Raw genomic sequence first — 25,482 nt, forward strand, 5'->3', positions numbered from 1 at the left:
CTGACTGGTGGCAATTTAACTGGAGGACCATTATAAATAACTTCAGACGACACAGGAATTGAACCCACACTGTTAGCCTTGCTCTGCATCACAAACCAGCTGTACAGCCAACTGAGCTAAACTGGCCCCGTACCTACATTGTCACCCTGGCATCCTTATGTACTACCATGCAGTCAAAACTAAACCCCCCGGGCGGGATTCTCCAACCCCCCCCCCCCCCCCCCCCCGCCGGGTCGGAGAATCCCTGAGGGGCAGCGCGAATCCCGCCCCGACGCCGGCTGCCGTATTCTCCGGCGCCATTTTTTGGGCAGGGGCTGGGTTAACGCCACGCCGGCCGGGGACCGTTGACAGTGCCCCCCCCCCCCGACAATTCTCCGGGCCCCGATGAGCCGAGCGGCCGTCCGTTTTTGGCCAGTGCCGCCGGCGTGGGTTACGTATGGTCCTGTATGGCAGGACCTGGCAGGAAAGTCAGTTGGGGCGATCCTCGGGGGGGGGGGGGTTGCAGGGGGGATCCGACCCCGGGGGTGGGGGGGGCTACAGTGGCCCGCGATCAGGGCCCACCGATCTGCGGGTGGGCCTGTGCCGTGGGGGTACTCCTTCCTTCCGCAATGGCCCCTGTAGTCTGCCATGGCCGGCGCGGAGAAGAGAACCCGGGCGCATGCGCCAAAACACGGCAGTGGTTCTGCGCATGCGTGAGATCACGCCAGCCCTTTGGCGCATGCGCTAACTCGCGCAGTCCCTTTGGCGCTGGCTGGTGCGGCGCCAACCCCTCCGGCGTCCACCCCGCCCCCGGGACAGGTGAGAATTCGTCACCTTGGGGGGCCCGTTGATGCCGGAGTCGTTGGCGCCGGTTTTCCCACCGGCATGGGGACTTAGTCCCCGGAAAAGAGAATCCCGGCCCCCATTTTCTGTCGCCGTATCTCAAAAGAGTAATATGCACTTGTGCTTTATCTCAGCAGTGGGTGACATGGGAAGATGATGGTGGTGAAGAAAGCAAAGTGACTCCGAAGATGAGGCTGAACCTTACTGCCACATCTCAGGACAGCCACTCACATCAAACCTCACTAACCACCTCTCCCCACACCCGTCCCCACAGCTAGTAGAAATTGGAAGACAACACCAAGCAACAAACTGGGAATGAGGCAAAGGCCACTTAATTCCCATGCCCATTCTGTACAGGATGAGGGGCCAGTCACCTTGTTTGATCCTGTTCCTCAGGTGTCACTTAGAATAAGTGATAGGAAGGGATGTTTGGGACACACTGGAAGTAGGTTACATTACACAAGTTATTGTGTCACAACACATTTTGCTCATATCGGTTTTCTTTTCTAATGCTACATTCCTTTTAATATATCTTACCAAGCTTCTTCAAATAGTTAACATTCCAACGTTTCCTTTCTTCAGATGGTGGGATTGCCCGACTCAGAGTTTACGGCATAGGCCACAGAGATTGGTCAGCAGTTTCACAGGAGCAGACAATAGATCTGGTTGCAATGACCAATGGAGGTGTCTGCTTGGGATACAGTGATGCTCATTTTGGACACCCTAAAAACATTATAGGTAATTTTTTGCAATACATTTTCTTTAAAGTACGGCATTAAAGTTGCTGCATGTTTTATTTTATGAAATTTAGCAATGTATATGAGTTTAAAGTTCCCCCAGCCATTTTAGGGTTCTTTCCATATCAAAATAATGAAGGAATCCAGTTCCTGAATGAGACCAATGCAACCTCTCATTATTAGTTAGTCTCACATATATCAGTTGTTGCACTTTGTACTACTGTTAGGGAAAATGAATAGACTTAGTGAAAGTCACCTGGCATAGAGCAAGCGTACATGCTAGTCAAATGCTTCTACAACCAGTAAACCTTATACACCAGTGAACCTTACACACCCTAAGGGCCTGAATCAGCAGAACTCTCAAGCAAAGCCTTGGTTGTGTATTGTGAGGACAGACATTGAACCAGAGGAGATTAAGAGCAACCTCTGGGATGATGGGGAAAGACAGAGAGTCTCTAGCCAGGAGGAGATCATGAGCCCTGCTCCAGGTGAAAGGTTTAATGTAAATCTATACGTGGACAAGATTGGAATTTAAATAATGTTTTGTGTACGTGGCCAATAGTGTATAAATATAGTGGAAACCTGTGACTTGGCAGAGTGCTGTATGAGAGGAGAGTGCTGTTTCAGAGGTCTCTCTGTGATAGTGCTGTCCCTGCATGCTTGACTCTTCAATAAATTATCTTAACCTGTACCTTGAGTCTCCTGTAACTAGTTTGCAGAACTTCACCAGAACGCAACATAAAAAATAGCAATTGGCGTGAATGCGGTATTTTCTGCTGTAGCCTTTCACATTGCAGTTTTCTCAGGCGAAACATGAGTCTTTAGCAACTCTTTAAAGCTGTTACTTTAAAACAAAATTATACAATTTTATTTGGCTGTTTGTTGATAGAAGAATCAATGCTATTAACAATAATAGAAATTATTTAATCATCAATCCATGCATGTATTATTTTTAAGTATACATTTGAGAAAAATGAAGCCATATCTACTCTATCATGATATATTGCTCTTAATGTCACCAGCTTTTTAATTTTTGTACATTCAGCAGTTTCTCTGTTATTTTCCAAATGGTATGTATGAGACAGACTACCACTGATATCATAAGTTAACATTGCTTGACAATTTAGATGAGCCTTCATTTCCCTTTGAATCATAGAATCATACAGTACAGAAGAGACCCTTTGGCCCACCAAGCCTGCACTGACAAAAAAAACTTATCTTCTAATCATTTTCAGCAAAGACAAATTAAATAATCCTTTCTCTGCTTGAATTTCGCGTTTTAATACTTGACCATTCAAAACGTTAAAAAACTCATAACTTATCCCTGAAGGCATTGGAAGATCCAATGTAATGTCTGATGGATGGGAAACTGCCAGGAGATTGGACAGACCGCCAGTATTAAAGGTAGGAAAGAAATGGTCCAATGATGCTCAGTTTTGCAGTTCACGCTGAGTGGAATCTTCTTCTCGCCTTGCTGACCCTGACGATGAGCTCGGAAGTACGTGGCACTTACGCTCAGAGTCAGAGAGGCTGGCTTTGCATAATTATGCAGTAATTAACCTGTTAGATGTTGTAAAGGTCCTTCCTGTTTATTCTGTCTATTCCCTTATTTCCCTATTAGTTTATTTTGCCATTATATTTTCACTTCAGGGAAGATTAATGGACAGACAAGTGGCCTGTGCCTTTAATTCAAGCAGAAGATTTCAGCAACAGGAGAGATCACTGTGCTTGTTCAAACTGTAGCTGGAGCCACCAGTAGTCCGGCACCAATAACAGAAATTGGCTGGGACTCAGTTTTATTGATTTGGCTGGTGCCCAATGAATGAGCCTAAAAGGCTGTGCTCTGCCCGGTAACAGGTGGTGATTGGGTATTATCCCACTGGAATGTTTTCAGAGTCACGAGGTTCCATTTTGGTTTCACTTTTGAACCTGCAGTCTGGATGGAGGGATCTAACCAACTCGGGTCAGAAAATATCCATATAAACCTCTACAGGAACCAACTGTGAGTGCTGACTCTCTCCAGCAAGCCTGGGTGTCATTCTCTTGAGACTGCAAAGGTTTCAAGTCAAACCATGAGCTGAAAGCCAGGTTTGATGTGAAATACAGTGTCTACATCAAAAGATATAGGGCTGAATGTAACCTACAGATGAAGGCCCAGTTTGATAAGAAATGAACCTTCTCTCCAGAAAGCCTGCTGCCTGTAAGCACTGTGATTTCTAGCATGTGAGAACCTTGAATTAATGACTCTGGAAGGAAGACCATTACCATCAGTAAACCAGAGGTTTCGATCCACTAGCGTGCTGTGAGGAAAGTGTGCTAAAGAACCACCATTTGAAGCAAAGACTCTTTTGACCTGTATCCTTATTACCTTTAGGCCTTTCCACCCCTCTGTGTTTGTCTGTCTTGTGTGTGTGGGTAGAGGGTTGGACAGTTAAAGGGGGTAGTAGGTATTAGCTTGTTGTTATCCAGTTGTATTTACTGCATCCTTCATGATAGTCCCTGGTATAAATAAACAGTAATTGTGTTTCAACTTACAAACCTGGTGACTGTAATTATTGGGCTAAAGACTTCCGATATTTTTATCAGAGTTATTGGTTAATTCACTTGTGTTGTGTCTCCGGGACACGTGGGGCTGGAATTGACCGCGCACTTGCCCAGGGTGGCGGGTGTAACAATATGCAGAGGTGAGGACCCCCAACCAATCATGCGGTAGGCACATGCAGAAATTCGGCGGTCCAGCTGTTACTTCATGAGGTCAAAGGTCAGTGCACCAAATTTGAGTGGCACCCGTATAGACATTCTTGCTATCCAGCAGCATCAATCTAGCAGTTTGTGACGAGTTTATAATCCCTGAATCTGCTGACATTTACGCAACAACATTTTGTGAGGCGATTGCGAGTCATACAGGGCCCTCATTCTGTCTGGAATCTGGTTGCAAGGGTAGAATTTAATCTGGTGAAGTTGTGTTTTAATGACCATGCATGACACGCTAATGTGTTAAAATGCGGTTCGTTCTGCTTGCCGTCGGGTAGCGCGATCCGCTATCAATCTGTTGCCAACTCAATACCCAAATTTCTTTCTGCTGTCGGGAAGCTGACATTTTGTCTCTTGTTCAATAAGTGCCCCCACCGGTCTTGTTTCCCGCTTCTGGGAACTTCACAGGATTTTGCCCTCTGTTTCAAAAGCACTGCTGTTTTTCTAAACGGTTGTTTCTATACATGCTGTCGACTGATTTTTGCTATTTGTACTCCATCTTTCTAGGCAGATGATCAGGGTATTTTACAGGTTCCTGGTTGTGAATGGGCTGTTTTTAAGCTTGGACATCCTGGCATAATAATTCACGTTGAGATTGATACAAGTCACTTCAAAGGTAGAGTGAAAGGGCAATAAATGAAGACTTTTTAATCATATAAATACCTTGAAATTAAGTTATTTGGATATTATTGTACAAATGCTCAGCATATTATATGATACTGCCTTACCTGTTCTTTTAATGGAGGCATTAAACCATTGATTTAAAATCTTAGTGCCTTCTATACATTTGGAAGCAAAGGAATTTAAAACATTGAGCTAAGTATTTGTTTCCTTGTTTTCACGAACCTAATTGCAAGGCAAAAAACTTTCAATATGACTTAACAAAGAACAAACTTGCATTTATATAGCACCTTTCAGAATTCCAGTACCTCCTAAAGCATTGAACAGTGAATAAGGTACTTTTATAGTGGTCATCGTGGTAATGGAGAAACCGTTGGAACCAATTTGAACATAACTTACTTACAAACAGCGGAAATAGATAATAATCAGATAATGGGCTAAAGCTTCTATGTAGTGGCAAACCCCGTCAAATTGCCACTCTGCTCTGATTTACTGAAGCGCGGCATTTTCTGCCTGGACTTCCGAACTGGGCCTCCTCCGAAATGCAGTCTATTTGTTCTCGGAGTTCTTCCTTTTGGTGCAGGATCATCAGGAGAAACCAAACCCCGCCCACCTTTTACAACACTAGCTGCCATATTCCAGTAGACCATAGAATCCCTACAGTTCAGAAGGAGGCCATTCGGCCCATCGAGTCTGCACCGGACCTTGGAAAGAGCATCTTACCCTATCCCCGTAACCCAGTAACCCCGCCTAACCTTTTTGACACTTAAGGCGTAATTTATCATGGCCAATCCATCTAACCTGCACATCTTTGGACTGTGGGAGAAAACCGAAGCACCCGGAGGAAATCCACGCAGACACGGGGAGAACGTGCAGACTCCGCACAGACAGTCACCCGAGGCTGGAATTGAACCTGGGAGGCTGGAGCTGTGAGGCAGCAGTGCTAACCACTGTGCCACTATGCTGCCCAAAGCCACTTTGAGAAGCTAGGGGGTGGCAGACAAGTGAGTGAAGAGGAAGGGTGGCATGTGAAAGGGTAGGCTGGCAGCTGGGTGGGTGAGGTGGTAGTTAGGTAGTTGAGTGGATGAAGGGGTAGGATTGCAGGTGGATTCGTGAGGGTAGGGTGGATAGGTCTGGAATAGTCACTTTGTGGAGTTGTTCGAGGGTCGGGGGGTGTTCCTGGAGGGGATGTCCAGGGTCAGAGGTTGTAGTTGGTGGGGGGTTTGGTCCAGTAGGGTGTTGGGAGGTCAGTAGTATAGCTGCGCAGGAGTTAAAACTGGTTTTAATCCTCCTAAATGTTCCTGGGCAACTATTCTGGTAAGTGAGATGGAACAATTTGAAGTCACTGACTCTAACTCACAGTTTCAGACACAGGGGAATTGACCATCGGAAATTCAAACTACCCAGGCAATTCCCCTGTAGTCAGTGTGTGGAGACTTCTGAGGGGTCTCCCTGAGCACAACTCAGTTGGGGGGGGGGGGGGGGGGGGGGCAGGGGTGGGGGGGGGGAGTGCGTTGGGAGGGGTAACCTCTGGGTACGACCATCTGGAGAGCAAATGTTCTGTGCCAATAGGTTAGATGGAGTAGATATATTTAGGGTACAGATCAGGTGTGACCTAATTGAATGGGAGAACGGGCAAGAAACTAATTACCTGCTCCTGCTCCTATGTCTCTAGATGATTTACTTTAATATTGTTGGTAGGAGGAACTCCCCTGCACTTCTTCAAAATAAAATCATGCAATTGTTTACATCCACCTGAGAGGGCAAGATGGAACCTTGATTTAAGGTCTCATCTGAAACACTCCCTCAGCAGTGCACAGGGAATGCCTTCTTGCATGTTGTGCTCTAGATTCTGAAGTGAAACTTGAACCCTCAAATTTTGACTCAGAGGCGAGAGTCCAACCCCCCCCCCCCCCCACCCCGAGTTACACTGCCACTCATCAAGAAAGAAAAATAAACTGATTGCAGAATTGGAAAGTTAGTTTTATCCTGTTTCTACAATACATCCATTTTCCTTTTGGAATTTGAAATAAAAATTCAATGTAGCAAGATACAGGCGGTATAAAAAAAAGAGCGATCATTGATCAGGGAAGGCTGGTGTGTGAATGGACTGTGCTTCCGTAAAGATATGGGCGGGTGGGAGGAGATAGCTGGAACATGTCAGGTACTGTATGGTCAGAGTGAGATGGAGGGATTTATAGAACGGACAACGTGTCAAAAAAAATGACTGGAGTTCTTTGAGGGAATGAAAGCCCTCATTACAAGGGATGTTTTGTGGACATAATATATTTAGCATTACAGCTTTTAGAACCCGTTCATCCACAAGCCTAGCTTGAGATGTACATGTGGAGGAGAAGAGTACAGATTCCATAAGATGTTAATGGAGTGCCCATGATCCACTTGAGCTGGGAGTTGGGTATGATGACTAAGCAGTGATGGTGACATGGCTATTTGTAATTTACATACATGATTCAATTTAAATTGCCACAAACTTTAAAACTAGGGGTGAGCTTGGAAGAGGAAAAATTCACAAAATGTTTAGATGCACTACTTCATGGAGAGGGTGTTGAACATGAAATGGCCTGTTCAGGGAGCCTGTAGGAAAAGATTGTCTGAAAAAATATCAAAGCTGATTGGATAAATATTTAAGAGCCTTTTAATTTGTGGCGTAGACCAAAAAGTCATTTCCGCTTTTTCTTTACTTCTATTTCAAAGTGGGCGAAGAGTCAGAATGAAGATTGCAATGTGAATTCCTGAAACAGGCATTATTTGCACAGTCTGTTAAACACGCTGATTGTGTTAGATTATAAATTAAACATATTCTAACACCATATCAGGTTTGTGATTTTTTTTTTTGTATGTCTGTGATCCATGAACTACATTACTGATTCACACTTGCTTGTGACAGATTAATTTTAGCATCAGTGGTCTCGATGTTTATAGCAAAAGAGGAGGGCATGGAAGTGATTGACATAGGCCAGTAACGGCAGAGGCCCTGTCAATTTTAATGGAAGGGTCTCATCTGGATTCTTATGCAATTTCCTGTTAGACATCCAGCCAGTATGAGAGTCTGCCTGGCAGGTGGAAAGCCTGTTGTATAAGGTGACAGCTGGGGATTGGAGAATCACAGGAGAGGTTGGGGTTGAGTGGCGGTTAGAGATCATGGGGCCTATTGGAGATTGCAGAGAGGAAGGCATCAGGTTGCAGGGCCATGAGTACATGGACTCTGGAGATCACAGAGAGCAGATTTGGAGTCTGGGGGGGGAGGGGGTGGGGTGGTTGGCGGCAGATCACAGCAGGTCAATTTGAGTGGAAAATGGATGAAGCACATAAGTAATGCCGGATCCAACAAATCTCACCTCCCTTCAGCTATCAGGTTTCCTGATCCCCGGGAATGCGAGTCTGCAGCCGTTAAATCCATACACCTACCTCTTGAAAACAGGTTACTGGTCTGACCCGCCAACCTACTTTTAATGAAAGTAGGCAGGTTTGCAGTGGTTTCGGCTCAAGTTCCTGTTTTTTTGAATTTAATCTGCCTCCCTTTACTGAGAGAGTTTAAATTATCCCTATAGTTTGTAGCAGCTTCAACAGTGTCAGCCTTGGCTGAGGTGAAAATTGGGGTGAAAATGTGAATAATGTGCTTCAACAATGCATTCTTAATCTTTTATCACCAGGGAACTTCCCAGACAGTTGCAAAATTGAAGGATGTGCCATATCTCCAGAAGAGGAAAAGCAAAGGATTACTATGAAGTGGAAAGAGAGTCTTCGTTTGAAATGGGAATTACTGCTGCCAATCACGAAGGTATTTGTCGCTGGAAGTTAAACTTTTACTGCTTTTACCCACCATTTCCCAGTCAGAACAGGGGGCGGGATTCTCCGATCCTGGGGCTAAGTGTTGACGCCGTCATAAACGCCGGAGCGTTTTACGATGGCACATCTGGCCCCGAGGATCAGCGATCCTGCACCGCACAGGGGGCCAGCACGGCACTGGAGCGCTTCACGCAGCTCCAGCTGCTGATACGGGTGCCGGCACGGCCGGCGTGAGATCGCGCATTTCTCCTTTTACTCTTTTACTCTGTCCTTTCTGTGGCTCTGTTCCAATTATGACAATCAGTGAGTTTGCCCTTCTTTCTATATTATCTATGTCCTAATGCTCAGAGTTGCCAGGTATCAAATGTTCCACCACAAGTTTCAACCGGTTATCGATCAAAGAGCCAAACACCAGTTAGTTAGTTCAAGGGTAGACAATAGAAAAATACAGCACAGAACAGGCCCTTCGGCCCACGATGTTGTGCCGAACCTTTGTCGTAGATTAATCATAGAATGTACAGTGCAGGAGGCCATTCGGCCCATCGAGACTGCACCGGCTCTTGGAAAGAGCACACCACCCAAGTCAACACCTCCACCCTATCCCCATAACCCAGTAACCCCACCCAACACATAGAAAAATACAGCACAGAACACACAATTAGTCATGCAACATAAACACTACTAGTTAACTACACCTATCGACTAAGACAACCTGTACTTAACTTCGGGCACCCGGCTTAGGCCAGAGAAATAGTGGCCGCTGTTGGATTCTGGATCTATCGAGTCCGAAGGAGTAAGTGCTGCTCAGCTGGGCTCACCCGTCTGGTAGCGAGCGTTGAACTTGGACTTGCTTCTGGTGTTGCTGCACTTGGAGATAGCCGTGCCCGGGGTACCAAGACCAAGGGAGAGCGAACATGTGGCGGACTCTTCTTCTTATACTTAGGGGTTTTCGCGCTCTTTTGGGTAGTCGTTCAGTCTGGGCCCTACTAATTGGGTGATCCCTGATCACTCCGTTCGATTCCTAACCAATAAGTGGGTGGGGATCTGGATGGCTGGGCGTGTCCCAAGCGGTCACTGACCCCGTTGTTTGCGTTTCCCTTGAACAGGGAGTGGCGCCGAAATGTCTGGGACTGTACAGGTCGCTCGAGTACCAGTCCTTTGTTTTGGTGAAGATGGGCCATCAACTGCTAATCGGCCCCATTACAATGCTAATTGGTCGGAGTTTCGAAATCAACTGGACTTCTTGCTGGCAAATATGCATTTCAGGCTCTGAGCCTGCCTGAGCCTTGGCTTGTCCATTTTACCCGCTAGACTTTGAGAGTTTCCCTGTACCTAGTTAGAAGTGGCCATCCCAGATGGCTACAACACCATGGCCGGCGCGAGTTTGCGCATGCACGTGGGTTGCCTTATCCGCGCCGGCCCCCGGGCAACATGGTGGAGCCCTACAGGAGGAACATAGCCCCCCACCCCCGGAATAAGCCTGCCCACCGAATCGGTAGGCCCCGATCGCGGGCCCCCCCCCCCCCCGGAGTCGGATCCCCCCTCCCCCACACCACGACGGCTCCCGCAGCATGAACGCCGAGGTCCCGCCGGGTAGGACTACACGTGAATACACCGGCGGGACTCCACCGAATTTGGCGGGCATTTGGCCCATCGAACACGAAGAATTGGCGGGGTGGCCACGTTGGAGCTATTGCCACCGATTCTCTGGTCACCGGAGAATCGGCGGACCGGCGTCGGATCGACGTCGAGTGAATCGCGGGGTCAGAGAATCCTGCCCAAGGTATTTAGTTTTGGCCATGGAGCCATATTAGACCCAAAATACTATGAAGTAATCGGAAGTGGGTTCACTGGTAATTGTTCACTGTCCAAGGTGGAATTTACAGGGTTATTGGGAAAAAGCAGGACAGTGGGTTTATTAGTGAATTACCTACTTCTGCATAATTCTAGGACACCTGAGATATCCCTAGGCCTAACCTTTGTTATCTTGTTACTGGAGAGTGGAGGGAAAAGTTAACTTGACCACTCATGCATCTTCTAGTATCTGCAGCTGTTTGTGGCTTTGAAACAGTTTGCTGAGCTGCTGAGACTCAATAAAAGAAGGAGAAAAGCACATTTAAAAAAAAAGAGGGCCTCATCTAGCAATGTTATTTCTTTCCGGTTGGATGCCTGTCTGAGTTAGGACTGGGTAATCTGTTTTATGTGGGGTTTGTCTGGAAATTACCGAACTATAAAACAGACGGCCAAAGTCTATTATTTTTTAAAAAGCTCAGTGACATGAAGGCAGTAATTTGTTAAAACAATTTGAGCATTTCAAATCATTCCCATCATCAGCAATATAAGCTGAAAATGTAAACCATGATCCCACCCAGATTTTACTTTGTCTGGTTTTGAATTTAACAATTTACATTTTTGGCCTTGGAAGCAAAGAAAATATGATATAATATACGGTCTTAATTGGGTCTGCTGTAAGATATATATTTCTCCATCCTACTTTCTAATGGCCATGGCACAGGATTGATGCCTGCTGTTAGAATTCCGGATCAGACCCCAACATTTGCTAGGATACTGAACATGAACCCCAATACTTTTTTATAATTTGTAAAACTGTGAGGAAAGGATACGTTACTCCAGAAGTGATTCCTTGCAAAAAACAGGGATATGATATATTAAAGCAAGCATTATTATTAGCACCGTATTAAACTATCTTAACATCACAGAAATGTAGCTTACAATTAATTACCAGTTAAACAATGCTTAATAATAAAAGGAAACATTTTAACTTCGAACTTCCTTATCTCCAATCAAACAAAACCCTTCACAGATCAAAAACCTCTTTTAAATAGGGTTAGTAAACGCAGGATTACTTGCCTAACTTTGGATAAACATATTTTTTGAGAGAGTGCTTGAGATTTAATGCTGAATCTCTGACAGCCTTATGCAGAAGATGATTTTCAGCTCACAGTTTCCAGAGAACTGAAACTAAACTGCCTGCTATCGACCTGGATCCTCCCACCCACTCAAATCCCATGACCTACTTACTTACATTTAAACACAATGGGGTGTATTTTCTGTCTCCTTGACTGAGTGTTTCTCGAGGCGAGCCATCGCTGGCAATGAGATTCTCCGTTCCTTCACTGGCCAAATGGGATTTCCCATTCTAGCCACCCCACGCCATCGGGAAAACCGTGGGTGGGGGTGCACTACCGGCAGAAGGGAGAATCCCGCCGGTGGAGCATTCATCCCAATATTTCTAATTATTTACTCCCCAGAGAATCCCCAGAAATCATAACAAAAACCCATTAGGCCTCTCTTTGTGAACATATACAGGGTTTGAAAGAATGATGATCTCACTTTTATGACATCTTAATGGCACATTTTGCAGCCAAAAGTCTGGTTGTTTTTCAAACCAGGATCTAAAAAACAATTAATGTAGCAGATACATACACACCCTAACCATATTTTTAAAACATTATTGCACCAAATAAATATAATACAATGCATTTGGCAATTTCTTACATTTAGCACACTGTTGAAGTCTATTGCTGTGCCAGTCGCTGGTGTTGTCCTAAAACATTTGAAACTTGAAGAATTATTATATTTATTTTGTTTTTTTTTAACGTAGCCCTTTAGCTATATTGTTCTTTCACCCTGATAGCGTTGTCTGCAAATTCTAGGTTAACTCAGTCATATCTGTATTTGTATATTCTATTTGCCTCTTTTCCTTGTTTGAAGGCTGTTCTTTCGTCGATAAATCCTGTATGCGAATACTGAGCATAGCACAAGATTCTGGCGCATGTAGGGTTAATGTCGGACTGAGTACAGTATCACCCACGCAGCGATGAAAGAGAGGACATGGCCTTCACCCAGGGTCAGTCTGCCATTGGGCAGAGCTGTGTGTACAAACAAGCATGGAAACTCCTCCTAACTTGTATCCAGAACTGTATTTATAAATAGTTCCAAGAATCAATAGAGGCTCAATAAGGACGGTAGCACAGTACTTAGCACTGTTGCTTCACAGTGCCAGGAACCCGGGTCCGATTCCCGGCTTGGGTCACTGTCTGTATGGAGTCTGCACCTTCTCTGTGTCTTCCTTTGTCAACTGGGTGCTCCGGTTTCCTCCCAGAAGTCCCGAAAGGTGTGGGGTGGGATTCACCGCCGGCGTGATTCTCCATTTTGCCGGCGCCCGGGGGGGGGTTTCCCGACGGCGTGGGGCTGCCCCACAATGGGAAACCCCATTGACCTACCGGAGTAATGGAGAATCCCGCCGGCAGGTCGGGGCAGAAATGTGGTGCGGCGGGGCGGAGAATCCAGCCCAGGCTGTTAGGTAAATTGGACATTCTGCCTTAGTGTATCGGAACAGGCGCTGTGGTGCGGGACTAGGGGATCTTCACAGTAACTTCATCATAGTGTGAATGTAAGCCTACTTGTGACACTAATAAAGATTATTATTTTAAAGACTCACCGTTAACCTACCGTGTATGACTGCAAAGACTTCTTCAAATCTTCTGAGCTGTATCCAACACCGTACAACATTGAGTACCTGAGAGAACGATAAATTAATGGGATGTTAGATGCAAACTTTATATGCAGCTTCTAGCACAGTGGTTAGCACTGCTGCCACACAGCTCCAGGGACCCGGCTTTGTTTCCGACCTTGGGTGACTGTTTGGAGTTTTACATATTCTACCCGTGTCTGCATGGATTTCCTCTGCATGCTCCGGTTTCCTCCAAATATGTAATTTAGGTTACAGGGTTGTGGGTAGGAGGCAGAGGAATGAGTCTAGGTAGCGGGCTCTTTTAGAGTGTCAGTGCAGACATGATGGGCCAAATGGCCTCCTTCTGAACTGTTGGGATTCCAAGGTTCTACTTGCCACCACTCCAACCCACTGCTTCCCACCACCGCGCCACGGTCCATGACCTGTACGTAAGTGGCTCGTGAAAACAATGAACTTATGTTCTCTGGGGTAGCACACACCATTTAAAAATCAGGTTTTTATATCTTTTCACTTTCTATGCCAGTCTCTTTATTAATGCATCAAGAAAATTTAATGGTTAAACGTTCTAAACGGGTCCTTTGTTTTTGTTGTAACATCCTCTTGGCTTTCAGTTTAAGTAGGCGACGATTGGTGGTTTGCATATGAAAGAGTCCTTCCATATCCAGTCATGAATGGTGGTGAACAATTAAACAACTGGAAGAGGAGGCTCCACAAATATCCCCATCCTCAATGATGGAGGATCCAGCATATCGATGCAGTAGACAAGGCTGACGCATTTGCAACAATCTTCAGCCAGAAGTACTGAGTGGATGGTCCATCTCAGTCTCCTCCGGAGGTCCCCAGCATCACAAATGTCAGTCTTCAGACAAAACAATTCACTCCACGTGATATCAAGAAACGGATGAAGGCACTGGACACTACAAAGATTGTGGGCCCTGACAATATTCCAGCAATAGTACTGAATACTTGTGTTCCAGAACTTGCTGTGCCATTAACCAAGCTGATCCAGTACAGCTACAACACTGGCATATACCTGGCAATGTGGAAAATTTCCTAGGTGTGTTCTATACACAGAAACAGGACAAATCCAACCCACCCAATTACTGCCCTATCAGTCTACTCTCCATCATCAACAAAGTGATGGAAGGAATCATCAACAGTGCTATCAAGCATCTCCAAGTCAGTGACAATCTGTTCATGGATGCTCAGTTTGGGCTCCGCCAGGATCACTTAGCTCCTGACCTCATTACAGTCTTGGTTCAAACATGGACAAAAGAGCTGAATGCCAGAGGTGAGGTGAGAGTGACTGCCCTTGACATCAAGGCAGCATTTGACTGAATATGGAATCAAGGAGCCCTAGCTAAACTGGTCAATGGGAATCAGGGGGGAAACTCTCCGCTCATGGTTGGAGGTCAATCACCTCAGCTCTAGGACATCACTGCAGGAGTTCCTCAGGATAGTGTCCAAGGCCCAACCATCCAGATACTTCAACAATTACTTCCCTTCCATCATAAGGTCAGAAGTGGGGATGTTTGCGGATGACTGCACAATGTTCAGCACCATTTGCGACTCCTCCGATAATGAAGCAGTCTATGTTCAAATGCAGCAAGGTGTGGACAATATCCAGGCTTGGGCTGACACGTGGCAAGTTCCATTCGCGCCACTCAAGTATCAGACAATGACCATCTCCTACAAGAGAGGATTTAACCATCGCCCCATGACATCCAATTGCATTGCCATCACTGAATCTCCCACAATCAATATTCTGGGGCTTACCATTGATCAGAAACTGAACTGGACTAGCAATATTAATACTGTGGCTACTAGGGCAGGTCAAAGGCTAGGTGTCCTATGGCCAGTAACTCACCTCCTGATCTCCCCCCACCCCCCACCCCCACCCCCTCCCCCCTCCCCCAAAAGCCTGTCCACCATCTCAAAGGCACAAGTCAGGAGTGTATTGAAATACTCTCCACTTGCCTGGCTGAGTGCAGCTCACACAACACTCAAGAAGCTCAACACTATCCAGGACAAAGCAGCCGCTTGATTGCTGATCCTTCCACAAACATTCAAGCCCTCCACCACCGCCGAACAGTGGCAGCCGTGTGTACCATCTACAAGATGCACTGCAGTTACTCCCCAAGGTTCCTTAGGCAGCACCTTCCAAACTCACGACCACTAAGATCTAGAAGGACAAGAGCAGCAAATACATGGGAACCCCACCACTTGGAGGGTCCTCTCTAAGTCACTCATCACCCTGACTTGGAAATATATTGGCATTCCTTCACTGTCACTGGATCAAAATCTTGGAACTCCCACCCTAACAGCATAGTGGATATACCCACACCTCAAGGACTGCAGCGGTTCAAGAAGGGAACTCACCATCACCTTCTGAAGGGTAACTAGGGATGGGCAATAAATGCTGATCTAACCAGCATTTTCTCATAAATGAATTAAAAAAAATATGTTCCATAAACTGCTCCACTACAAGATTCAAAACTTGTTAATTTTTACATGTGGTGATCTGAGCTCTCTGGTGAGCATTCTTGAGGATGATCTAAAGTTTCTTAGCCGCTTATTTGTTTAGAATCCTGCACAGTGGGGTAATAATTGGGTTTGTTCATGCAGTACACAGATCTCTCTCAGGAATGAGAATTGCTTTTTCGCAGTTGTTTGTTCTGTTAGATGTCTGCTTCATGGATGGTTGCATGAGGCAGCAACTTCAGGGCTTTCACAGATTTATGTCTTCCTCTTGACTGCAGCTGCTTTCGGAAGTTAATATAGTTAGTGATTTAATTCAAAGGCATAACAGATTCATTTTAAATAATCATTTTAAATAATTCTTCCCTCAGTTCAGGGGGAGCAAAATAAATGTAGAATTCAATTATTACATCGACCACAAAGTTAATTCTCTACCAATAGTAAATAAGGGTAAAATCAAATACTTTATCTGCACAATACTTAATTGTAGAAATATAATCACCAACTATTTAATTCCTATAACTCAAGACTTTGTACCCTTCAGCTGTGTCCTTTCACCTTCCTTAAAGAACATGTTTCAACTTAGCTGCTGCCAGTAAATGTTAAAATGTGTCTTTGATTAACCACTGGTCCTTTAACCTTTGTGGTGTGACTGTTAACCCCACATGAACCTGAGAAATCCTATCATGGGCCACAGGTTACTGTCTGCCTTCTGGAGATTCTCAACGCTCGGAATTCCATTGATTGACTATTACTATTATTATAATTATAGAATCCCTACAGTGTAGGTGGAGGCAATTCGACCCATTGGGTCTGTACCGACCCTCCAAAAAAGCACCCTACCCATGTCCACCCCCGTCCACCCCGCCCCATCCCCGTAACCTCATATCCTAACCTGCACATCGCAATGTGAACTCTCTTGATGTGAATGAGAGCAGCTACCCCCATACTTCCCCACACAAACTTCACCACACATTCTAGTCCCCTTTGCAATAAAGGCCAACAGTCTATTTGACTCCCTAATTATTTGCTCTACCTGCATGTTGACTTTTTGTGATTCATGTACTGGACACCAGGGGCGTCATTCTCCGACCCCCCGCCGGGTTGTAGAATCGCCGGGGGCTGCCGTGAATCCCGCCCCCGCTGGTTGCCGAAGTCTCCGGTACCGGATATTCGGCGGGGCGGGAATCGGGCCGCGCCGGTTGGTGGGCCCCCCCGCTGGATTCTCCGGCCCGGATGGGCCGAAGTCCAGCCGATAAATTGCCTGTCCCGCCGGCGTGGATTAAACCACCTTTTGAACGGCGGGACAAGGCGGCGTGGGCGGGCTCCGGGGTCCTGGGGGGGGGGGGGCACGGGGCGATCTGGCCCCGGGGGGTGCCCCCACGGTGGCCTGGCCCACGATCGGGGCCCACCGATCCGCGGGCGGGCCTGTGCCATGGGGGCACTCTTTCCCTTCCACCTCCGCCACAGTCTCCACCATGGCGGAGGCGGAAGAGACTCCCTCCACTGCGCATGCGCGGGAAACTGTCAGCGGCCGCTGACGCTCCCACGCATGTGCCGCCCGGAGATGTCATTTCCGCGCCAGCTGGCGGGGCAACAAAGGCCGTTTCCGCCAGCTGGCGGGGCAGGAATCCCTCCGGCGTCGGCCTAGCCCCTCAAAGATGCGGAGCATTCCGCACCTTTGGGGCGGCGCGATGCCCGTCTGATTGGCGCCATTTTGGGCGCCAGTCGGCGGACATCACGCCGTTTGGGGAGAATTTCGCCCCAGATCTTTGTATTCTGCAGTCTCTCTCTCTATTTAAATAATACTCTCCATTTCTATTCTTCCGGTCAAAGTGGACAACCTTACATTTTCCTACATTATTTTTCATTGCCAGATTTTTGCCCATTCAGTTAACCTTTTAAGACAAAGCCCTATCATCAATCATTACATACAAACATACTTAAATGATCATGCAACATTTAATTCTCACATGTGAAGTTGTCAAAATTTTTTAAAGCTGTCAAAAGGTTCCCATCTCCAGAACAGGCTTCCTCATGGTTCACAGCCCCTCTCTCCTCTGCTGGTTAACATGAGCTTCAAATACCCACCTACCTCAATGAAAATATCAAAGTCAATAAAATTCAAAACTGAGGTGGCTACATAGCCATTCCAATGCCAGTTACAGTCACACATCCTTCCGCATGCCCTAATCTCTCTGAACAGTACTCAGCTACGAATCCCTGTGTTTATCTCGAAATGTTCTACAATCACATTGCTGCCTATTTGTGCTACCTTGCACTGTCCATGTGTTATAATCCCTTCTGTTGGAAACTGGGTCTGTTCCAATGCAAAGGGGGAAAGGCAGCACAATGTACTCCACACTGCACCTACTTGACACTCATTGCTTCCACCCCCTGCCAGTCCTGCATCACTTGCCCTGAATTTCACCATGTTTCTCCATCTTCATCACTATTTAATTATCATGAAATATCCCTACACTGGACCTTCTTCCAGCAGATGCAATAAAGTGAGTGAACAAATCGCGCAGATAGTTATAAATGGGTACGATGTAATTGGGATTACGGAGACATGGCTGCGGGGTGACCAGGGATGGGAACTGAATGTCCCAGGGTATTTAGTATTTAGGAAGGACGGGCATAAAAGGAAAAGTGGTGGTGTGGCACTGCAAGAGGAAATGAACACAATAGTGAAAAAGGATATTAACTCTGACAATGTGGAGTCTGTATGGGTAGAGTTGAGAAATACCAAAGGGCAAAAAACATTCGTGAGTTTCATACATAGATCCCCAAACTGCAGTGGTGATGCTGGGAATGGCATTAAACAAGAAATTAGAGACGCATGTAATAAGGGAATATCAGTGATCATGGGCGATTTTAAACTTCACATAGATTGGGCAAATCAAATTAGCCACAATGCCGTAGAGGAGGAATTTCTGGAGTGTATACGGGATGGTTTTCTTGACCAATATGTGGCAGAACCAACTAGAGAGCAGGCCATCTTAGACTGGGTACTGTGCAATGAGAAGGGAATCATTGGCAATCTGGGTGTGCGAGTCCCCTTGGGGATGAGCAACCATAACATGATAGAATTTTTTATCGGGATGGAGAGTGAAGTAGTTGATTCGGAGACTAGGGTGCTGAATCCTAATAAAGGAAACTATGAAGATAGGAGGCGTGAGTTGGCCTTGATAGATTGGGGAGATTTACTTAAAGGGATGACAGTGGATAGGCAATGGCAAACATTCAAGGAACGCATGGGGGCAGGGACCTGGGTTCGATTCTGGCCTCTGGTGTCTGTGGAGTTTTCATGTTCTCCCCACCGACGAAACCACTCTGGTTTCCTTCCACAGCCCAAAAGTGTGCAGGTTTGGTGGGGTTGCGGTGATGGGGTGGGAGAGTGGAGTGCTCTTTCAGAGAGTTGGTGCAAACTTGATAAGCCGAGTGATCTCCTTATGCATTGAAAGGATTCTATTTTTAAAACTCTATGCCTCTGCACCCACCTCCATGGTCCTTTATAGCCCCGCATTCCAACAACACAAATCATGTTAATCCATGCCCCATCACCTTTACCCTCATGCCTTCCGTGCCACCTCACTCAGCATTCACCATGGGCATACCTCCAGACCCATTCTGAGATTAAATTTAAAAAAGTTCTAAGAACTATTGCAGTCTTTATTTTTTTAAAATCTCTGATAAATACACATTATAAAAACATTTATATTCCTTCAACTACACAATGTCTTATTAAAAACAAACATTTAATTCAAGTGATTAATCCCTTCTAAAGCAAACATGGAATTCATAGTTCCACTTCAAAGAGTCACCACTTGTATATGCCAAATAAACTATGATATTGCCTTTGTGATAATGGCAGGTTGTAAACTCTGTCACCCAACATTAATCCAGTCATGATAACCCTCAGGTTTACATCAACAGACAGTGAAATAACACGTTTTTAAAAAACGCAACACATATTGTTCCAAGAATTAAAGGACAGGCATTTTAAATTTCTTGACAGTTGCTTTTGCCAGTTGCATTTGACGGTTCCTTTTGACATTTTTGACAGTTCATTTCGATAGCCGGCTTAACAGTTCCTGTGGGCTTATACGCATCCCACACAATCATGTCCACTTTTAACAATGTCAAAAAACACCTGTCCCCCAAAGAAGTCCTAGGACCATATCCAAAGAGGTACCCTCCTCTCCAAAAGGGTACCCTCTTCCCCAAAGGACTCCACAAAGTTTAGACCTGCTTCCACCTAATCTAACCTGCAAACATTGTATTTCCCTCTCCTGGCTAAGGAAAATGACACATGACTAGAGAAAGTTGCTGTTTTATATAGCTATATAGCTTATATAGCTGGGTAGCTGCTTTCACAAAACGTCCATCCCCACAAAAGTAGTAGGCGCTGTGTTGGGACAGGACTTCTGGATTTTGGTCTCCTCTACCATTTTCGCAATGGTGGAGAGGCTCTCTGTTGCGAAAATGTAGGCCTAGCGGTCTGCCTTATGGGTGTTCCGTACTTGAATGGCTTTCTTCTTTTTCAGCCACCAGAACTGGTCAGAATGCTCAAGGTGTTTCTCTGACCAAAGCACTGACTTTTGTCTACCGAGTTCAGCATTATTGGTTGCTGCTCTGTATTGATTGGCCATACTGAGCATTAAGTCTCAGAAGACCCTAAGGTTTCTTTCAACATCATCCTTGGCTATTTCATAGATTACATGTATAATGCATATTTGCTTCCTTCATACAACTGCGATGATTTTACATTCATCTACATTTAACTTTCTCTGCCATTGATTAGATCACTTATATTTTAATTGACTGGTTTTGTAATTTTTCGGCTTTTCAGTTTTTAGTCTCCCTCCTAATTTGAAAATTTGACCAATTTGCGTTTAGTTTTGACAGTAACCTGATTTAGAAATTAACCCAACATTGAGAACAAGGACACTCCACTCAGTACATCTCCCACCTCGACATGACCCTCTAATCAGTATCTGTTGTTTTCTATGCTTCAGCCGATTTCTTATCTTTTCCTAGGTTTCACCCTGATCCCACCCCAGCTTTAAATGACACGGTGGCTTCAGGATGATACAAAGGGTTACAGGTTATTGGGTGCATGGACCTGGCTTGTATTCCCTTGACTATCAACGATTGAGGCCTAATCCAATTGGGGTTTGGAAAGGATTCTATAGGGATGATGCAAAGAAACTATTTCCTTTGATTGGGCAATTAAGAACAAAGGACATAATCTTTAAATTTGAGCCATTCCATTTAGGAAGCAAATCAGGCAATTATTTTTTCACACATTTGAAATAGGAATTCTCTGTCCTGAAAGGCATTGGATGCTGGGACTATTGTGGATATTAAGACTGAAATCGATCGAATTTTATTAGGTTTATTGTATCATAAGGCTATAGAGCTAAGATGGGAAATGGCGTTGACATGCAGATCAGCCATAATCTAAGTGAGTGGCATGCAGGATTGAGGGTCTGAGTGGCCTAGTCCTTCTCCTGTGACCTTAAGTTATAGCCTTTTATGTGAACTTTACCAATGGCTTTTGGAAACAATATGGTAGGATTTACAACTTGGGTTATCATGTCACGAATTAAATCAGCGTGGTTTATCAGGCAAGTTCTTCTCCTTCTAAAGCCTCACACTGCTCTTTATTAGGTTGTTGTCAGGTTTACTGCTGATAATTAACTATTCTTTTGCAGGGAATTGAACAGGTTTGTAGTTGCTTGTGTCTATTCTGTCACCTTCTTTGAATATGGGCACTACATTGGTTTCAGTCTGTTAGTACCCCCCAATGTCCATTGACTCTTTCACAATTATTTTCACAAATTTCCTCCATGGTCTTGGTGGGCACTCTGGTATGAATATCACTTGCCTTGGACCCTCATCTCATTTCTAAAGAAATAGAAAGAAAATTGCTGATGTTAGAGATGTGCCATCCTTGCTATTCTTTACCCATGTGGTACTTAAAGCCCATGTGGTAAGGACTAAAATCTATCCCATAAAGAATCCAAGTTTTTGGAAGGAATATACCAGTCCTGTGATCAGCCACCATTTGGAATACTGGTAACTCGGTCCACTCCTGTTGATGGCACCTTGGGCTGTTCTCAGATCCTACTTATCACATGACTTATACTCCCCACAACTCCTTTAATTACTTCAGAGTGCTTTCATAAAACAGAAATTACACTTTTGCTTTTGAGTTGTTTCAATTAAGGGGCATTGTTTTACTAAAAAGGGTTCAATTATCCCCTTGCACTCCTTTCGTTTGTTTATAAAGACATGATGCAGTTATGTAAATCATGTGAAATAGAAAGATAAAATTAAAGGAGTATGGGAAAGGGGAGGGAAATGGAACTCAGTTGATAGCTCATTGTGAGAGCAATCTCTGGTGCACTGGGGTTAGTGTCTGTAGCATCCAACTATCGTCCGACTATGCGTCAAAATGCTTTACTATCTCACTTGCACACAATCTCATTGTGAGGCAAATAGCTCATGGTTCACCCCATTCTTCATCTCTTTCTCTAAGATAAGTTTTTTATAACCAATTTTATTTGAAAAATGCCCCTTTCCATCATTATTAGTCTGTAATAACTACTTGGTTCTTTCTCTTTCAATTTTAGTTGAAACCACACCAGCAACACTTCTACTCCATCGAAATGAAAGACATTGTAACTCATGTGCGACTGACGATTAAACCTGATGGTGGGATCAGTAGATTGCGGCTCTTGGGACACCCATGTACTTTGTCTTCCATAAACCTGTGAAAAGGATCTCTGCAAATGCACTGCAAAGTCGTCTCTAAATTACAAAATCAGCTCTGCTAGAATTCTACTTCTGCTGGTCTGCCAACTTTTCTTAGTTCCAAATTTGTCTTATTGACTTTATAAAACTATGGGCCTCCTGAGAGGAAGCTAAAAAACTAAAGTTATGAGGGAAATCTTCTCTCAAATCCCAATCATGCATGCTTGTACTACTGTGATAGTACCTTTTACTACTGCAAGTGCAGTGGAGGTACTGGCCCTTTTTGAAATCATGAACTAGTCTTATTTTGTGATTTTATAACTTATAAATGTGTTCAAGTTTAAATCCTGAAGCAAATCACTGCTGCTGACTTGGCTGATTTAATTGAGGTCCCTTGTCTAAATCAAACCAGGTGCCATTCCGCCACTATGCATACCTGCCATACTGCTAAGGGCAAGAGAAATGGTGAAGACCCACTACATGTTTGGTCTGCAGTGGCCTTGCCTATCAATTCAATAATAATAATACTTTAAAGGGTCTATTGGCTCCTTACACCGAGAGCTGATCGGACCCAAAAACTACCAAAATTCCTCAGGAATTCTCACAAGCCAGCAGAATGATATGGCTTATTTTACCCTGCTGTACCTAAGGGAACTTGCTCAAGGAAAGCCCTCCTCTACTTTATCTCCTTTGATGGAGGCAAGCAAATTTGGGCTGGGGAGAGGTTCTGACTCAATTAGCCCCTGAGGAGGGAGTATACGCCAGGATCTAGTACATTTGAGTCTAATTTAAAATCACAAGTCTTTCTCAACAATTTAGCCTGCCTGTTGTCAGGACTGAATGAATATCTGCAGGTTTTTGGAGCCTATGTCTCACTTTTAAGTAATATTTGATGACACTCACTAAATAAAAATGTACATTCATTGAATGGATGTATTTGGAAAGTTGTGGGCCAGGAATTACTTTCACAGTAAGTAGGTATTATGGTGCGAATATTTAGTGTACTTGGATCAAAGTTATCTCTGCTTTTTTAATGGAGATGCATGGGTTAATGGCTCAATTAACATTGTCATGAATTGCCTAGCAACAGCAGTAAACAAATTTAACAAAACAGAATAGGATGCAAGATGTTTGCCAACAGGTAGAAATCTGCCTAAAGACAGCAGTAGACAATATACAAAAGGCTCCATTCATATGCGTCTCTTCCAATAACGAGCTAGACGGCCATTTAGGTAATCAGGTGTGAATAGCTTATGAGGAGAAACAGAGTGTAGATGTTTGGGAATGTCCATGAGGTGGGTGGCACTGTAGCACAGTGGTTAACACTTGCCTCACAGCAACAGGGACCCAAGCTCAATTTCCAGCTTGGGTCATTGTCTGTGCGGAGCCTGCCCATTCTCTCCATTTCCATGTGGGTTTCTTCCGGTTTCCTCCCATAAGTCCCGGAAGACTTAGGTGCTTGTTAGGTGAATTTGACATTCTGGATTCTCCGTCAGTGAACCCGAACAGGTGCCGGAGTGTTACGACAAGGGGATTTTCACAGTAACTTCATTGCAGTATTGATGTAAGCCTATTTGTGACACTAATAATAAAGATTATTATACATATGCTAATGTATAGTCAAGGAAGTTAATTGGGGCAGACAACCAAATACACAGAAGGCATAAATAAAGTAGAACAAGGGTATAATTGACCGGATGATCAGAAGCCAGAGGATGCAGTTAACATCTAGCAGTCTCAGAAAGCAGATAAGACAATTTCCAGCCACCAAGCCTGAATGCCAGTTTTCCAGCTCCATCCTAGGGGTCAAGTTTATAAGAAACAAGCTTCTAAGTCTCAGAGCGAAGGCTGTGCAGAAAACCTTCATAACGGCAGTTTTAAATATCGTTGCTGGACCAGGAAAGGATGTTTCCCAGATTTAAGTGTCATCCCTGTATTGTGTGGTAACTATAAGATGGTTATTTAATTCATGAAGGCTTGCCTTCTCAACCTTGTCCCTCGTCTGAGGTGTGGTGATCCTCAGGTTAAACCACCATCAGTAACCTCTCCCCCTCAAATGGGAAAGCAGCCTATGGTCATTGGGACTATGGCAACTTTACCTTAATTTAATTTGGATGTTGTTTGGAGAAATGGGGAAGCTGTACAGAGTTCAGGTCTCATAGATATATTTTGGAACAACGGTACATTACACGGTGGTGTGTTTAGGAATTTATGCATCTTAATTGCATGAGAATAGAGTAATCATGTTCATGCGTATTTGTCTTTTCTTTACTTTAATAAATAGTCTTCAATAATTGTTACACAACGACTGGGCTATTTATTCTCACTGGTGTTTCACTTGTCTCCTCACACCAAAAGAAAATAAAACTATACCCCCACGAACCGGTGTCCAAGTTGCAAAACCCTTGCAGATAACATCAGTGTGCTTCGAGACAGAAAATTGAGGGCTCTAGTCTGGTATCTTAAAAAGTGACTTGAGTGTAGGGAATTTGGACTTTTGAACGTAAAAAAGCAAGCGTGAGAAACAAGTAAGAACGTGTTACATGAAGTAAGATAGCTGCAGAAAATTACTCTTGACCTCACCCAATCTTATCTGGATGTAGATAATGTAACATTAGTGTTATAACCTGCCTGCTTACCATTGGCTGGGGACTAATGTCAATCCCACAATCCTGTGGAAGTATGAGCTTTCCCAATGAGGGGGCCGGAGAAACCATTAGTAAACTCCAAGTATAAATAAAGCTGGCCAGTTTAGGAACCAGCAGGAAGGAGTGTGCAGCAAGGGAAGTTGCTGCTGCTGTTATATATATATATATATGTTATTGTAAATAAATGTTATTACTTTGTATCCTTAAAACTCGTGCTGGATTCTTCGTGGCCCTCACCAAAATTAGCAAGTTTGAAAAGTGTGCCGAAAACAAAATTAATTGAATTAGCAGATAAATTAGAAGTAGTCTTGTCTACAGGATCTAAGAAAGCTGAAATACATTTAAATATATG

General features: G+C 44.6%; 1 protein-coding gene and 1 long non-coding RNA gene across 9 annotated transcripts in view; one reads left to right on the forward strand and one right to left on the reverse strand.

The window, feature by feature from the left end:
- allc (allantoicase) overlaps positions 1-24,787 on the forward strand; it is a 65,352-nt gene extending 40,565 nt beyond the window's left edge. For all 8 annotated transcript variants that reach the window (XM_072498713.1, XM_072498712.1, XM_072498715.1 and 5 more), the window contains 5 exons: positions 1,405-1,560; positions 2,890-2,963; positions 4,821-4,929; positions 8,609-8,736; positions 22,362-24,787. In XM_072498713.1, coding sequence (XP_072354814.1) covers positions 1,405-1,560; positions 2,890-2,963; positions 4,821-4,929; positions 8,609-8,736; positions 22,362-22,505 — 611 coding nt within the window. In that variant the 3' untranslated portion in view covers positions 22,506-24,787. The remainder of the gene's footprint in view (positions 1-1,404; positions 1,561-2,889; positions 2,964-4,820; positions 4,930-8,608; positions 8,737-22,361) is intronic.
- Positions 1-25,482, reverse strand: part of LOC140410517 (uncharacterized) — a 130,380-nt gene that overhangs the window by 19,169 nt on the left and 85,729 nt on the right. Inside the window, exon 3 of the long non-coding RNA XR_011940676.1 lies at positions 13,221-13,287. This is a non-coding gene — a long non-coding RNA (uncharacterized lncRNA). The remainder of the gene's footprint in view (positions 1-13,220; positions 13,288-25,482) is intronic.

The sequence above is a fragment of the Scyliorhinus torazame genome, chromosome 4 (genome assembly GCF_047496885.1).
Source record: "Scyliorhinus torazame isolate Kashiwa2021f chromosome 4, sScyTor2.1, whole genome shotgun sequence".
Lineage (NCBI taxonomy): Eukaryota > Metazoa > Chordata > Chondrichthyes > Carcharhiniformes > Scyliorhinidae > Scyliorhinus > Scyliorhinus torazame.